The 15,967-nt window shown below is 41.7% G+C and overlaps 1 protein-coding gene across 3 annotated transcripts in view; it reads left to right on the forward strand.

The window, feature by feature from the left end:
- The window catches only part of LOC142095160 (myosin heavy chain, skeletal muscle-like), a 167,283-nt gene that overhangs the window by 72,984 nt on the left and 78,332 nt on the right, over nucleotides 1-15,967 (forward strand). For all 3 annotated transcript variants that reach the window (XM_075177994.1, XM_075177993.1, XM_075177992.1), the window contains exons 5-6: nucleotides 5,150-5,236; nucleotides 7,614-7,859. In XM_075177994.1, coding sequence (XP_075034095.1) covers nucleotides 5,150-5,236; nucleotides 7,614-7,859 — 333 coding nt within the window. The remainder of the gene's footprint in view (nucleotides 1-5,149; nucleotides 5,237-7,613; nucleotides 7,860-15,967) is intronic.

Below are 15,967 nucleotides of genomic sequence, written 5' to 3' on the forward strand. Positions count from 1 at the left end.
ACCAGGTACACCCCTTCATGGAATAAGAACTGAGGGATTGAATGAGACCGAAGGCAATTTAAAGGCTTTGGCCGTATCTTTAACTGGATTATTCTCTGGAGTTTAATAGTTAACTATTTGATTACGCCCATCTGGTGTCATAGGAGAGGGGGAGACAGAGGCTATAAGTGGGATGGGCGGAGAGTAAACAGTCTCTGCAGTTCTGGACGTTACCCACCCACCCTCCCTGGTTGTTGGTTCTTGGGAGCATGAAGAAACAAATGGATGCTGATCAGGATTGGGTTCAGTTATTGGCGGCTGACAGGACTGTCCGTGAGCCTGGATGGAGAGTGGCCGGAATGCGCAGTACGGTCGTCGGCCAGTGGTTTGGGCGCACATTTACGGTATTGGGCACGATGAACCCGCCTCTCTTCGAGTGAATCGGCTGTAGTCTCGGTACAGGTACCAACACTGTGGGTTGCCCTGTGGTTGCTTTCCGTCTAGCCCAGAGGATGGGCGGGTTGTGTAAAACCAGGATGCGGTGTCCCGCTAAGGTAGATATGTGCACCCAGGGTGTGATTGGTTGGTCCCCCACTTGAACCCAGGGGTTAATTGGTTGTCCCCCAGTTGATGAGGTCCCAATGGTTAATGCTGGGACAGTTGGGTTTTGCCTGGCAGACGTCGGACTGACTGCTCTATTCTCCAACACCATATTAAAATAAATAATGTAAATTTGTCACACACAGGTCTCGTGCTGTTATTAAAGGTGATAGTTAAATAAGAGTAAGAAGGTAAAGGAAGTCAAGATATCAGCCGTAAGCCTTTTAACGGTATTCCCTGATGGTAGCGATCTCTTTCAGCAGGATAATGTTCCCTGCCACACTGCAAAAATGGTCTTGGCTCCAAATTCCTCAGATCTCAATCCGATCGAGCATCTGTGGGATATGCTGGAAAAACAAGTCTGAGCCATGGAGGTCCCACCTCGCAACTTACAGGATCTGTTGCTAACGTCTTGGTGCCAGATACCACAGGACACCTTCAGAGGTCTTGTAGAGTCTATGTCTCGATGGGTCAGAGCTATTTTGGCAACATGAGGGGGACCTACACAATATTAAGCAGGTGGTTTTAATGTTGTGGCTGATCAGTGTATATGATACAGCCATTTCCTGTAGCAGGTAACGGGGGGCTGCTCAGGAAGCTTCCTGGAGCCCACTAGAGGCAATCACTGGGTGCCAGGGTTTGAAGCAGTTCCCCAAAGCACAGAGGGACTCCTTAATCATCAGCTAAACCTGATGAATGTCAATTTTTAATTAAAAGGCTCCTCTTCTCCAGTGTTATTGTGTGTTGGCAACGGATCCGCTCTCTCCCTTCCCATGATAAATAAACTGCGAGCCTACTAGCAAAGTGATTTGTATTGCTCAGGGGATCAAAGAACTACAGTACGTGTTTCAAGTCACCACCTTAAATTCATTACTTTTACATACACAACTGTGTCTTAATTAAACGTACATTTCACACTGGCACTCTGAAGGGCAGAAATAATTCATCCACCTTAGAAAATGATATTTATTTCATTTACATATTTCATTATGGAGGCAAATTTCAATTTCCAGTGATCTAGATGTAAGTGAGAATAAAGAAGGTCTATCAGTCTGTTCATGTAATGCTTCTTCATTCAAACCTTACTTTACATACAGAACATTAGAGCTATAAATACAAGAAGCTAGAACCAACTCCTATAACTCCATGTTAGAGAGATAAATTCATGCATATAAATACAATACAATGGGCTGTACTTTGTGTATACTTGGAGGCAAAAACATTATGATAATGGAACTTGATATACTATGAATATCTCAATTGTATACGCAAAACACCAACACAGGGATGTTATGGTTAATCAGAAGATATCAAGTAATGTATAATATTCACCACCGGCACAGCCCCCCCATTCTCATTCCTATTAAATAGTTATACACAGTATCAACGTCAAATGCATAACAAGACACCAAGCACGAGCAGAGCTCTATAGTATGAATACTATTTTTCAAGCCTCCACCCCCTCTTGTTAGCACTTGATGGTAAATGTTATACAATGTATCTTTCCAGAACCCGATGTTCCCACATTGGCTGCAATCCCCCTGTGGTGCTCAAAATATTTGCATATATTGACATAACTTACATTTATTATTTAGTATAGAGATTATGGTCCAACTAAATATTAATTGATTGAATTTTGCTCATAGGTGCGCAGTGATTGGAGCACAAATTCAGCTTGAAGTAGCTGTAACTTATCCCTATGCTAATGGCGTAAAACCACAGACAAAGCACGGATGTTTAATGCAGTATTTTTTCCACCAATGCACCATCATGTACATTTATATACAGTGTTTCTTAACTTCAGTGTACACCTACAGCAAATACCGTATGCAGAAGGATTATAATGGGGTGGCTATATGTCTGAAAATGTTTCTTATTAATCAATATAATGGTTTTCTGTTAATAAATAAAGAGAACTCATTTCACCCCAACATACCCCAGCATTCCCTTGATAGATATGACCCATAGCGTGAGAGAAGGTAATATAGATTTACTGTCACATCTCTGTGGGTGTCTAATTCCTCTCCACTAGAACAGTTCATGTTCTCAGTATTTAAACTGCAACTAGGGGTTTAGCGAAATTGTTTCAGGTTTCAAACAAATAACCAGTTTCTATGTAGTAAATCATTTACTAAATATGATAATGGCTCACATAATCTGGAACATGTGATGGCCATCATGATTTGGGAATGTTTTACAATTGAATGATGAGACTGAAGATAGTTTTCATGTACTGGTTTTAGAAACGTGAGACATTAGGTGACCATACATGGACAGATCCTGTAGATCTGACAGTAGAGGAATCATGCTTCCTGCCTACTCTCTAAGTCAGTGGTCAGGGAACACTGGTAAATTACCCCAAATGGGGTAAAAATGAAATTCCTGGGGGTAATGCTGCCGATTCACATGCTGTCAGTTGGATTGTAGACCCCTTTAAATGTGAAATTGCTGTTGTACCAGAAGAGCCTCAAGGGTTGGCAGAGGCACTTCTTGAGCTTGGATGCAATAATGAAGCACGTATTACATTTGAAAACAAAGCAGATCTGTCATATTTTTGGATGTCAACAGCTGCAAAGGCATCAAAATTGCACATGAGGATGCAGTCAAAAAGTTTCTGCCTTTTGCAACAACCTACCTCTGCGAACAAGGATTTTCCACTCTAACGAACATAAAAACAAAGCAGAGTAATAGATTGGACGCTGAAGACTGTATTCAAATTGCTCTGACATCAAAATGCCCCAATATTGATGCTCTCGCATCAAAAATGAAGCACACATCATTTCTCCAAAACCTGAAGTTTTGAAGTTGAAGCTTTCAAAGAAATTTTGAATAGATTCAATAAAATTTTGAATTCCAATAATTAATAATATATGATATCCTTCCTTTCAAATCAAGGGGGTAACGCCGGCATATCTAAATATATTGTGGGGTTCCCTGAGCCATTGGTAGATCTTCATAATTCACTGAAGGAGGAAGCGCTCAGTGATGCCTTTGTCACCTTGTGCTTCCTCCTATAGTGATTTTATTCATACTTGCCAACATTTAATATTTTTCTTCCGGGAGCTGCCAGTAGGAGGTGAGCGTGTAGGGGGCGGGGCCCCAAAACGTGCATCATTTTAGCCCCGCCCCGTGATGTAATGATGATAATTGTGTCATTTTACTGTGGGGGCGGTGCCAAACGCTGCGATTCCCGGTGAATCGCAGCGTTTGAACCGAATTCTGCCCACCTCACTAGGAAGTGGGCAGATCAGGGAGATTGCCACACTCTCCCGGGTGTCCGGGAGACTCACACGAAATGCGGGAGTCTCCCGGACGTTCCGGGAGAGTTGGCAAGTATAATTTTATTAGAAGAGTGGGGGGCAGGATAGGAACTGACGAGGGGAAGTGTGTTTTAACTGGAGCTTGGAGGGTAACAGTAGGGTAGGGGCAACTCAGGTGGCATTTTCGGTATTAAAGCTGCTCGATGAGTGCTGTGAGTTTAGGGATAAAGCAGGTACATGGAGTGGTTTGGGTGGTAGGAAGCCCTTTATTGAAAATTTAAAACGGGACAAGTTATTTGTAGTTTTCATTCACTGGTTGTCCTCTCATCTGCTGTGTTAATGAGAGAAGCCAATGATGGAATGTTTAGCATATACATCCCGTTGTGCTCCAAACATTAAAACAAATAATTGTGAGTGGTTAGTTTCTTTAACTGGTCAGAGATTGGTGACACAGTATGTACGCAGTGCACTGTAAAGCTTCTGCAATAGTGCAACCAGATAATGGGTGCTAGGAAATTTACAGAGTTGTTAAACTCTTTTCATCTACTGTAATGGTCTGTTCTTTTCCCTATAAATCAGCTGACCAATGGATCCACTATGACATCACCACCTGGCTTGCCTAACTTCACTGTGAAAATCCCTAGGGCAATCCTGGACAACCTCTGGCGCTTCAGGTGTGGTGAAACTACAAGCCCCAGTAAGACCTACCAGCAGATTGCCAGCCAATAGCTAGCAATATATGCTGGGAATTGTAGTTTCACATCACCTGGAGAGCCACAGATTGGCCAGGCTGGCTTTAGTATGAAATTCACTAATTTTGGACACATTGCTGGAAGTTTTGAAGTCCAAACTGCAGGATTTAATATTACTACTATTTCCGGGGGCAAAGGTTATTATTTCATAATGGGGGCACAATTTATACTGCACACTTGTGGCTCTACATAACCTTATAAATATAAATATATGTACATATTTATTGGTTTATGATTTAAATAGATCAATGTTTGGTACTATAAAGTAACTTCATCAAGATATTAAAGGTGCTAAAGGTTTAACCATATCAGTCGTAGAACTAATTTGGATTATTTGGATCACTAATTGAGGCTGATTGGACCTGTGCATTCAGTTAAATACTCAGACTGTTCTATCACATTTGGACACACAAGTGTGTGGCTGCACTGGATATACATCTGGCTGCTCCATGCTTACATTAGTTTGCACTTCGCTGAAACTATGCCCTATATCGGCTGATTAATCTCATCCTGTGTTTTCAAATTATTATATTACATATAGGAAATGCTCTATTGCAGGTGGAAAAACAGAGGGCTGATCTAGCCCGGGAGCTTGATGACCTCCATGACCGATTTGAGGAGATTGGAGGATCAGCTGCCTCTCAGGTATTACTGCAAATATTATTTATTAAATATCCACCTTCTGCAACTAACTCAGTCTTAAAATAAATATATGTACAGTATACTATATATACTTACTATGTTAAACTAATGTTACATTTATCTTACATTGTTACAATTTACTGGGCTGAGGATCTTTTTTGGGGGGAATACAATTGGCCGCAGCGTTTTTTTTTACCGGCACCTCCTTTTAATGTCAAGGCTTTTAAAGTTCACGAGTAACCAGTTCCATTGCGTTTGTGCTGAGAGAATTTTAGTGGTATCATGTCTAACGAACCAACTACTATAAAGCTAGACCTGAAGATATTTTAATGTAGTGTAATACTTACAAACTGAACAAATCCCTGACAAAGCACACAATCAGTTTCAATAAATTAATTCCAAACAGGCATATTTACCAATACAGGGATTTGTGTAGAGTTGGACGTGAGATCTTTTTTTGGCTAAAATATGCATTTCCATACTGCGCACAAAAAAACATATGCATACATCCCTGTACAGATTTGGATGCATCTTCCCATTGCGACTCCTTAGGCTTAGAGGAGCAGTGGAGGCAAGGGTTGTGCGAGTGTAGCCCAAGAACAGCAAGGAATGTTAATGTCATTGAGGCAGATTGAAAAGGTGTAGCACCAGCAGATACGCATGTCAGGAGTCATATCGGTTGCAGGTGCTTGACCCCTGATACAAGATTTGTGCAGCAGTTTCAGGGGGACAAACAAAGTGGGGTCCTCCCGAAAAAAAAAACACCACCAGCGCTAGGCTATGACAGCTGGGCTACACTGTAGCAAGGAAACCTGCATTGGGACTCTCATAATGTCACACAACCCTAGCCTGTTCAGCACAGGAATTCGCTAGCGGAATAAGGCCTGCAAAAAAATTAGAACCTCCAACCCTATAAAAAGCAGCCCCATGCTGATAACATTAGGACTCCTGCGTTAGTGTAGTAAATGTTTATTTAAAAAAATCATTTTTTACTGTGGTACTACTGGTACCAGCTAGCCCTGGCAGCCATAAACTGCAGGTTACACATTGCAGGTTAATAGTTGTTTAATTACATATTTAATTACATATTTTTATAGTGTAAAATATATTATATGAGGTATATGAAAAATCCAGTACCACGGATGACCATTTCAAAAGCAATAATAGGCTTATTGGAGTCGTATAAGAGATTTACTTTAATAAAATCTCCAACACCACTTAAACTTTATTAAAGTGCTGATTGATTAGTGAGAACCCTATTAATATTTTATTATATAGCATTAAGAGTGTCAAGTAGAGTAGTTTTATGGCAGACAGTAAAGTTTCAGTTTCATTAAGTTTTTCTGTCTGTATGTGGGCTCGGATGGTATGCAGTTGTAATAAATATATATCTCCTCTTGTCTGTGATTTTTTTTTTAAGCAGGTAGACTTTAATTTGCAAAACTAGCCTGAAATAGCTGCTCATGTGATTAATATGTACCCTCGCAGCTTCCTGGTTCAGCTCTAGTTCAGTAAACTGCCGTAAGGTCAGGCTCTAGAAGTACTTACGGTATGAACAAGTTTCTAGAAATATGTCCAAATATTAGGCGCTAGCTCCAACAGTTAGAAGCCGCCATAGGCTGAGCAATATCTGGGTCAAATATACAAAGATGAGCAGAAAAACATTTATCCAGAGCAGGGGATTACGGTGTAATTTTGCCATTGTATAAATCGTTGGTAAGACCTCATCTTGAATCTGCAGTACAGTTCTGGGCACCACTCTATAAAAAAGATAATTTAGAACTAGAAAGGGCTCAGAGTAGGGCGCCAAAATTGATAAAGGGTATGGAGTCATTAAGTTATGAGGAAAGGTTATCCAGTTTAGGCATGTTTACTTTAGAAAAGAGGCATCTATGAGAAGATATGATTACTATGTACAAATACATTAATACAGAGAACTTTCATGGGAACTTTTTACCCCAAGGACTATACACAGGACGCGTGGTCACCCCCTAAGGTTAGAGGAGAGGAAGTTTCACAACCAGCAAAGGAAGGGGTTCTTTACAGTAAGGGCAGTCAAGATATGGAATTCATTGCCAGGGAAGGTTGTGATGGCAGATTCAATAGATATGTTTAAGAAAGGGTTAGACAAATTTTTAGCGGAAAAGTGAATCGACCGTTCGTTAACTAAAATGAGGGATATTAGTGGATATAGGGTAAAAATAAGACTGCAATATTGGGTCTGTTTCACAATTGAAACAGATTGGCGGTTGCTTACTCTGGATCAATTTCAAATATAAGTGCAGGATCGCAGGAGATCCAAAATAGGTTGAACTTGATGGACTGGTGTCTTTTTCCAACCTCATCAACTATGGATTCATTAAATATTTTCTTTGTGTAGGTCGAGATCAACAAGAAGCGCGAGTACGAATTGACACGTTTGCGTCAAGAGCTGGAGGAAACCGTCCTCCAATCAGAGGCCACTGTGGCAGCCCTCAGGAAGAAGCATGGCGCCTCTCTGGTGGAGGCCACAGAACAACACGAGAACATGCAGAGAGTCCATCAAAAACTGGAGAAAGAAAAACAGACAATGAACGGGGAAATTGATGATCTTATGGCACTGAATGAAAATCTTCAGAAATCCAAGGTATAGTTTGATTTAAAAGTGTACCTGTTAGTTATACACAGTGTATGCGGTTATTTTGTAGGCTGAACTAGTTATGGGCCTCACAAATCAGTAGGAAGATGTGGGAGTGGTTTAGGATGAAGTGGGAGTGGTTTATGGGAGGGGCTTATTTGAAATGTCGGGAAGTTTGAGTACAGGCCTGATCCACTTTAAGGTCAATACATTTTTATTGCAAATGCTTAAAAATCAAAGGGTGGGAATAAAAATAGAAATAGATAGTACCAGAAAAACACATTAGACACCGTTTGATTTAACTGCTAGACCAGGTTTACCACCTGGCCTTGTCCAAAATATTTTTAAGCATAATAGAGTTAAAGAAAATTTACACTGCTAAAACTTAAAATGTATTATACACACAGCAGAGGCAGCCATTTTGTGCTGTGAGCCAGCTTATTTATCCATTAGGAACCAGCAATATCACTAAGGTACTGTCTGGGCAATATTCATGAGGTAATGTTCCCTAGTGAACCACAAACAGAAAAATCCTAGGCACTTTAATATATAAAAAGTCACTATATCCTTAGATGTTACAAGTCAGCTCCTTACAAAAGAGAAGTGCCACCTCCCTCAATATAATACCAAACAAAATCGAACACAATTAGCGCAAGGTAACATACAAAGAGGAAAATATTGGAAAATAAATAATATAGTAGGATGAAAATGGCAAGGGAAATAAACACACAGTGGGCTCCTAGCTATGAAAAGCTAATACAAATGTATTAGAAATCATCTACAAAATCAATAAAAATACCTCATAACAAATTCATGTAAATACGAGGACTAAAATTGCATTTGTAGGGGACATAAATGATGCAGCAATCACTAAGTGAGCAATATATGCTCTGAATTCAAGAACACTGAAATCTCACATATGAGGAATCTCCTAAATACATACAGCAAATACGAACTGTTCAGAAAGAGATCTGAGAGCAAGACGTTATATAAACCAAAAGAGTAGATATTATTTGTGAAATATAACTCACAGCTGTGTAGAGATGATGTCCAGGGCTGCCAAGAGGAATTCAGGGCCCCGGTACAACAAATTCATGGGGCCCCCCCTTGTAGTTGAGTAAGCAAAAAAATTTTGCGCTGGCCTACGGCGCCGCAAAATTTTTCATGGGTATGGTCACACAATTGGGGGCGTGGCAATGCGCCATTGGGGCGTGGCTAGCACAATAAAATTACTAGGTCCTGAATTCCCCGGAGCGTGACATTTGTTCAAGCACTCCTGACTTTCAGGACATCTAGCACCCTTGTGTATTATAGGAAGAATGCAGTGTGTACAGAAAGAGTTCACTCTTGGCCTGCGCCCCCTGGGCTCACCAAACACTCACCAAACATTGCCATTGTGCCTACTAGAATCACAACATTTCACACACTATGCCGCTCTGTCCTACCTGTTCTTCTCACTTTTACCACATGTGGCTGCTGGTTTCTTTAGTTGCGGCTTGTCCGGATCCTGGAGTGTTGGAGGACCTATTTGGGAAAAAAAATGGCTACATTTAGAAAATTACAGTCAGCCCCACCGTTAAATCAATAACATCCATGATTAATAATTAAGCCTTCCTCCAGCCCCAACATTAAAATAGTATTCCCATTACCCCACAAACAAAATAGCACCCATTAATTAGCCACCATCTACCTCACACACACTACATTGCCAAAAGCTCTGTGCCATCACACACACATTACTGTGCCCCATTATCATCACCACGCTATGCCCCCTTATGATGACACTGCGCCCTCCATGCTGCCTTTGCCCCTTTCTTTAACCCCCTGTACCATGCTGCTTGTCCCTCTTTTCTTTAACCCCCTGTGCAATGCTGCTTTTGTCCCTCTTTTCTTTAACCCCCTGTGCCATGCTGTTTGTCCCTCTTTTTTTTTAACCCCCTGTGCCATGCTGCTTGTCCCTCTTTTCTTTAACCCCCTGTGCCTCTCTGAGTTTCTCCTTCCTTTCTTTAACCCCGTACCATGCTGCTTGTCCCTCGTTTTTTAACCCCTCTGTGCCATGCTGCTTGTCCCTCCTTTCTTTAACCCCCTGTGCCATGCTGCTTGTCCCTCCTTTCTTTAACCCCCTGTGCCATGCTGCTTGTCCCTCTTTTCTTTAACCCCCTGTGCCATGCTGCTATTGTCCCTCCTTTCTTTAACCCCCTGTGCCTCTCTGCATTTCTCCTTCCTTTCTTTAACCCCCTGTGCCATGCTGCTTGTCTTGTCCCTCTTTTCTTTAACCCCCTGTGCCATGCTGCTTGTCCCATTTTTTTTAACCCCCTGTGCCATGCTGCTTGTCCCTCTTTTCTTTAACCCCCTGTGCCCCTCTGAGTTTCTCCTTCCTTTCTTTAAGCCCGTGCTATGCTGCTTGTCCCTCATTTTTAACCCCTCTGTGCCATGCTGCTTGTCCCTCTTTTCTTTAACCCCCTGTGCCATGCTGCTATTGTCCCTCCTTTCTTTAACCCCCTGTGCCATGCTGCTTGTCCCTCTTTTCTTTAACCCCTGTGCCTATCTGCATTTTGCATTTCTCCTTCCTTTTTTTAACCCCCTGTGCCATGCTGCTATTGTCCCTCCTTTCTTTAACCCCTGTGCCTCTCTGCATTTCTCCTTCCTTTCTTTAACCCCCTGTGCCATGCTGCTTGTCTTGTCCCTCTTTTCTTTAACCCCTCGGTGCCATGCCGCTTGTCCCTCATTTTTTAACCCCTCTGTGCCATGCTGCTATTGTTTCTCCTTTCTTTAACCCCTCTGTGTCATGCTGCCCCCCCCTCGTTTTTCCTCCCTTCACTTACCTTTACTTCTCTCTTCTTTCTTGTCTTCTCTGCTGCTCCGTGCTCCATTGCTCCAGACTGACTGAATGCTGGGCGTGACATGATGATGTCACACCCGGCATTCATTCAGTCAGTCTGGAGCAATGGAGCACAGAGCAGCATAGAGGAGGGAAGTCGGTGCCGCAATCACGTGAGTATGGTTTGTTTGTTTTTTTAACTACCCTGCTCCCCCCACCAAGACTGAGCCCCCCCCCACCCCTGCTGAAAAAAAAGTTTTGAAAAAAAAATCAATAATAAAAAAAAAAATCGGCGGCGCGAGGGCCCGGCTCGGGCCCCCTGTCATTCCTGGGCCCGGGTAATTCGTAACCCCCCCCCTCTCGGTGGCCCTGATGATGTCCATGTTATTTCAATGACAACACATAGTCTTCATCTTAGACTGTGAAGCTAGAAGACTTTCGGTGCCCCAGGTCACTCTTCTTAAACTCTCTGGTCCGGCAAACACTATCCACCGGTCCTTCATGGCCCTATACCTGCTCAAACATCTCAAGGGGTTGTGACCTTGTCAAGCTCATCATCTTCATTCTCATTATCTTGTTCAAGTACAACAGTCATAATTTTCAGATCCACAAAAATCCCCCTCGTCCTGTGGCTCATATGCAAGTTCCAAAGTAGCATACTCAATTTTTATGTCTAAACCATCATCATTACTACTCATCCTCACATTTCCAAATGGTTAAGACAACTTGGAAGGAGGATGCTCTATAATTGCAGTGTCAGAATCTGAAACCTCAGACTCCTACATAGCTCTCATTGACACCCTTAGACTCATCTCAGGATTCTGGAAGTGCCCAGGTTGTTCTTCAGCCTCAGTGTTCGTTTCATGCACTGATGTGGCTTTTTTGGAGGTAACAGACCTACACTCACAGTGAGAAGGTGGTGCATGGGAAGCTACAGAAGATGCATGACCGTATTGGGCACTCTCTTTTGCAATGGGCATTTTAGTACGTGTAACAGGATCTCTACTAGCAAAGAGTGGGGATGGTCTGAGCTTCTTCTTGCCACTGTGGGTGGTATAGGGAATGTTAGCTATTTTCCTTTTTTTTTATACAAGTCACCACATTCATTAGGGACCTTTCCCTTAATACTTATATCAAGAGCTGAAGTTTTCTATGAGATTGACAAACAGTGTTTGGATTTGGAACACACTTTCTTACACTTTTTTCCAACATCACCTTTTTTACTAGTAGAGGTTGAAAAAGTACTACTACTGCCAATATTGTTACTGGGATGCTCCTGACTTGCAGATTGATCCATGATTGATAAGAGGAGTAATGCTACTTGACGTTGGAGCTACTTGTAGCTACTACCAAACCAGTTCAACACCCAATGAGATAGGGAAAGCGGGAACTGTTACCTTACAAATCTTCTAGGCATAGAGAAGATATCGATCCAATACTCGCAAGCTCCGACATTTTTTCTGGAAACTATGTTTTGCCTCGTTTTCTGATCCGAACTTGGCGCGAGTTACCGAGACATGAGTCGGTTCGACTCAGTTCCCAAAATTCGAATCTGTCAGATTTTTCCAAATCCAAAGGGCTCATCTCTAGTTAAAACATGAATCTATATTGGTGTTTTAAAATGTTTTTAAGATGTCAAGCAAGGATCTTCTAGATGATGGTGTGTTCAAGCAGAAATTGTATTCCTTTGCCCAAAGTTTCACATGTAGGGACCAGCTTTATTTTTACACTGCTACAATTCCTGCTTAATCTGACCCTTCTCTATTAATTGCACAGTATGAAGTAAACTATAGTCTTTCTGTGGAGACATTTATGAAAGCTGTCCTACCGACATTTGCTTCCTTTTCAATATTGTACTAGAAAAATGACAGAATGTGATTGGATGCTCTTGACATCACCCTTTCTACAAAGTTACATCTAGAAAACTTTTTCAAAATCTCTCCCAATATGTTGAGTTAGATCCTAGTTTTTTTATACTGCCTTTAAATATGCTTTTAAGCCTAGTGATTTTGATCTATATTCTATTATAAAAAATCTTCGCATTGGCAATAGAACCCTTAGTGGAACGGATCCGGGCAACGCTGCTATCAACCGCTCCAGAATTGAAGATATACATCATAAGATCTTCTTATTCACGGATGACGTCCTTCTATTCCTGACCAAGCCTGAGACCTCTTTGCCTGCCTTACAGGAAGTTCTCTGTGCATACTATGAGGCTTCCTATTACATCATCAGCTCTACCAAGTCAGAAGCTATGGGAGTGGGACTTTCGCAAGATAGGATTCTCTCCCTCCAGACAACTTACGAATTTCACTTGTGCGCCTCGTCACTTAAATACTTGGGAATCTATATTCACGCTCATCCTAAGGAACTCATAAAATGTAATTACATCCAACTTCTACACCACTTTACAGCCCTTACTACTTCATGGGCGGAATTTGAGGTCTTGTGTCTCGGTAGGATAGCTGCGCTCAAAATGATGATTTTACCAAAAATCCTATACTTGTTCAGATCCATTCCCGCTTTAGTTCCCCACAAAATAATCAATAAGCTTTATGCGAGTGCCTTGCGATTTGTTTGGAGGGTCACATCTATTTCGCCCTAAGTTAAGAGGTGGCCTTGCTGCCCCTGACCTGGAATCAAGCCGCGAGGCTTGATCAGCTTAAGGACTGGACAGCTCATCATCCTCACAAACCATGGGTTTCCATTGAAGCCGATATAGTTTCCCCACTCCTGATGGAACATCTGCTCTGGTTGGAAGGGTGGTCTAGACCGGCCACAGTAGCCATTTTGCCTAGCGTCAAAGACTTATTAGCTAGTTGGAATAAGTTGGTAAGAGTGGTTCAGGACTTTTCCACTCCGTCCTCCCATCTCTCCCTTTTTGCGGTGGCATTTAATACCGGCCTGCGCCAGGATCTTTGGATCTCCCGGGGAGTCAAAAAAAAACCACCAAGCTTTCCCACCTCTCTCCAAAATTATAGAATGAACGGGCATAGTTATTTGATGGAAACTATTGGCTTCAAGTATTCTACTTCAGCATCTTCCCATCTGATGAAGTGGTTTACTGGTCTGACTATTATGTTACTCATTTGGCTGTGACCTCGTCCCTTTAGGACTTCTGTCTCCTCGTTTTGAACTACCACAACCAGATTCCTCCATTGACTCCCTTTCCGATGTAGCTCCTGGTGATGGTTCCCCATTGCTTCTCTCCTGTGGGCTAACCTTGTCTTTGTCTTTTTGATTTGCTGTTTGATGCCTGATGCTTTTACCTGTCATTTGAAATGTGATTGTTTGTATATACATTTTTCTCTGTAAAATTGAGTAAAAATCCTTTTGAGTTAAACTCCCCCCCCCCCCCAACAACTATATACTTGTGCGTATCAATTGTTGGTGCATATGCTCAGTACAACAATGCATTTATTATACAAAATAAAATCAGATTTCTGTTCCACTCTAAATTAAAAAAAAAATGAAAAAAAATCCTTTCACAATGAGTGCTGTCAGACAAGTGAACAGCGCTTGTTTTTTGAAAATATACAAATAGACGGTCAGATCGGGTGAGCTTAAGCATTGAATCATCGCAACAATGGCACACACTAAGGAAGGGGATAAATGCAGCCAAGATGATATATAGTTAGATAAACGCTTTACATGACCCTTTGCAGGACCTTTTGTCTAGATAAAAATGTACGTAGCAGAAGGAGTAAAAATCTTACTTCGGTCTTACCTAGTTAAAGACCACCCTGTCATTAATTTTAACTTTCTCTTTTTCATTACAAAGACTGCTTATTTCATAGTTGCCTACTCTCACGGAATGTCTGGGAGACTCACAAATTTCTGGGAGTTCTACTGGTAGAGTAGTGCAACCTCCTGCACCCTGCCCGCTTCCTTAGTGAAGTGGGTGAGGACGCAGCTTAGTGATTTGATTCACAGAGAATTGCGTTATCCTGGCCACACCCCCACTTTAATTGGCCCAAAAATGTGTATGTTAGAGAAAGGGGCGGGGTTTAAATTACACAGTTTGCATGGTCACTCCCCCAGAAGTCGACAGCAAGTTCTCTCCTCCTGTCTCTCCGGTACCACGTTAGCATGTGCACACCCGATGAATGCTCTGTCTTAACCAATTGAATCTAAATATTTTGCTCTCCTGAATTCAGCAAGTAACTCCCCTCTCTGCCTATTCCCGGCCAGTGCCTCCCATCTGAAGATGCTAATTTTTGTATCCTCCACAGACGCAAGGCTTGATTAAGGGTTCAGGCTACACTAGGCTAATATGTTTGTAGCGCCCTCTTGCCTTCCACGCCAGGCTAATACATAGTAAGTAACAACACACTCGTCCTTAATTTAAAATCCAGCGTCCTTCACTCCCCCCTACCCACCCCACCTCCACCCAAGGATGACTCATTGTCTTCATTCTTTAACATGTGAATACGCCAAGATTAAAACCTTACTACATTTTTCTTTCATGTTTTCTTTTTGCTTTGTATAACAACCAATCTCTTGTATTTTAAAATTAATTTCAGTTTATACCGCTCCCTGTCACAATCTTGCACCCCCTCCAAAGCCTATCACCCAAGACTAGAGCCTAGACAGCCTACTGTATAATCAGACCTTGCACAGACACCGCCATGATGCACTGATCCAAGAACTTCCTCTATAAACAGGTGCATTTGTGCAAACATAACCACATGTCATTAAATGTGTGCTGCAGGCCAGGTATTTTCACAGTCTTGTAACGTTGCCCATATTCAGATATTTTCACAGATTCTGAAAAACGACAGTCACAAATGAGACCAAACTTCCATTGATATTCAATGGTCCTGAAGGTCTCAGACATTTTCGTTTCACATTGTACATTCTGCATAAGCCAAAGAAAGTGAATATGTTGATGTCCCTTTCAGATTAATTGTCTCTGCAGAGATTTCCATTCTTGGTGAAAAAAAAGAAAAAATACACAGGGCCATTGTTTAACTTTTGTAAATGATCAGATTCTTTCTTTTTTATAGTATTTCATACTCAGGAGAGCAGTCCTTGAATTAGACCTCTCTCTCTTGCTGTTCTTTCCAGATCGCTCAATCACTGCATCTCCGTCCTTGGCATATGAAAGCCTTTTTATTTCCTTGAAATGCTTTAAGTAAACCATGCTTGCAGTCTACTGATGTACTTTTTATGTCTTAAAGAAAATTGCACACTCATTGGGATAATGTCCTACTTATTCACGTATAAACACTTGGCTTCATTAGGTGAGAATGTGAACTGGGAGGAACAGACACGGGGTAATAAACTGATTGCTTTA

Source organism: Mixophyes fleayi, chromosome 6, assembly GCF_038048845.1.
Source record: "Mixophyes fleayi isolate aMixFle1 chromosome 6, aMixFle1.hap1, whole genome shotgun sequence".
In the NCBI taxonomy this organism is placed as follows: Eukaryota; Metazoa; Chordata; class Amphibia; order Anura; family Limnodynastidae; genus Mixophyes; species Mixophyes fleayi.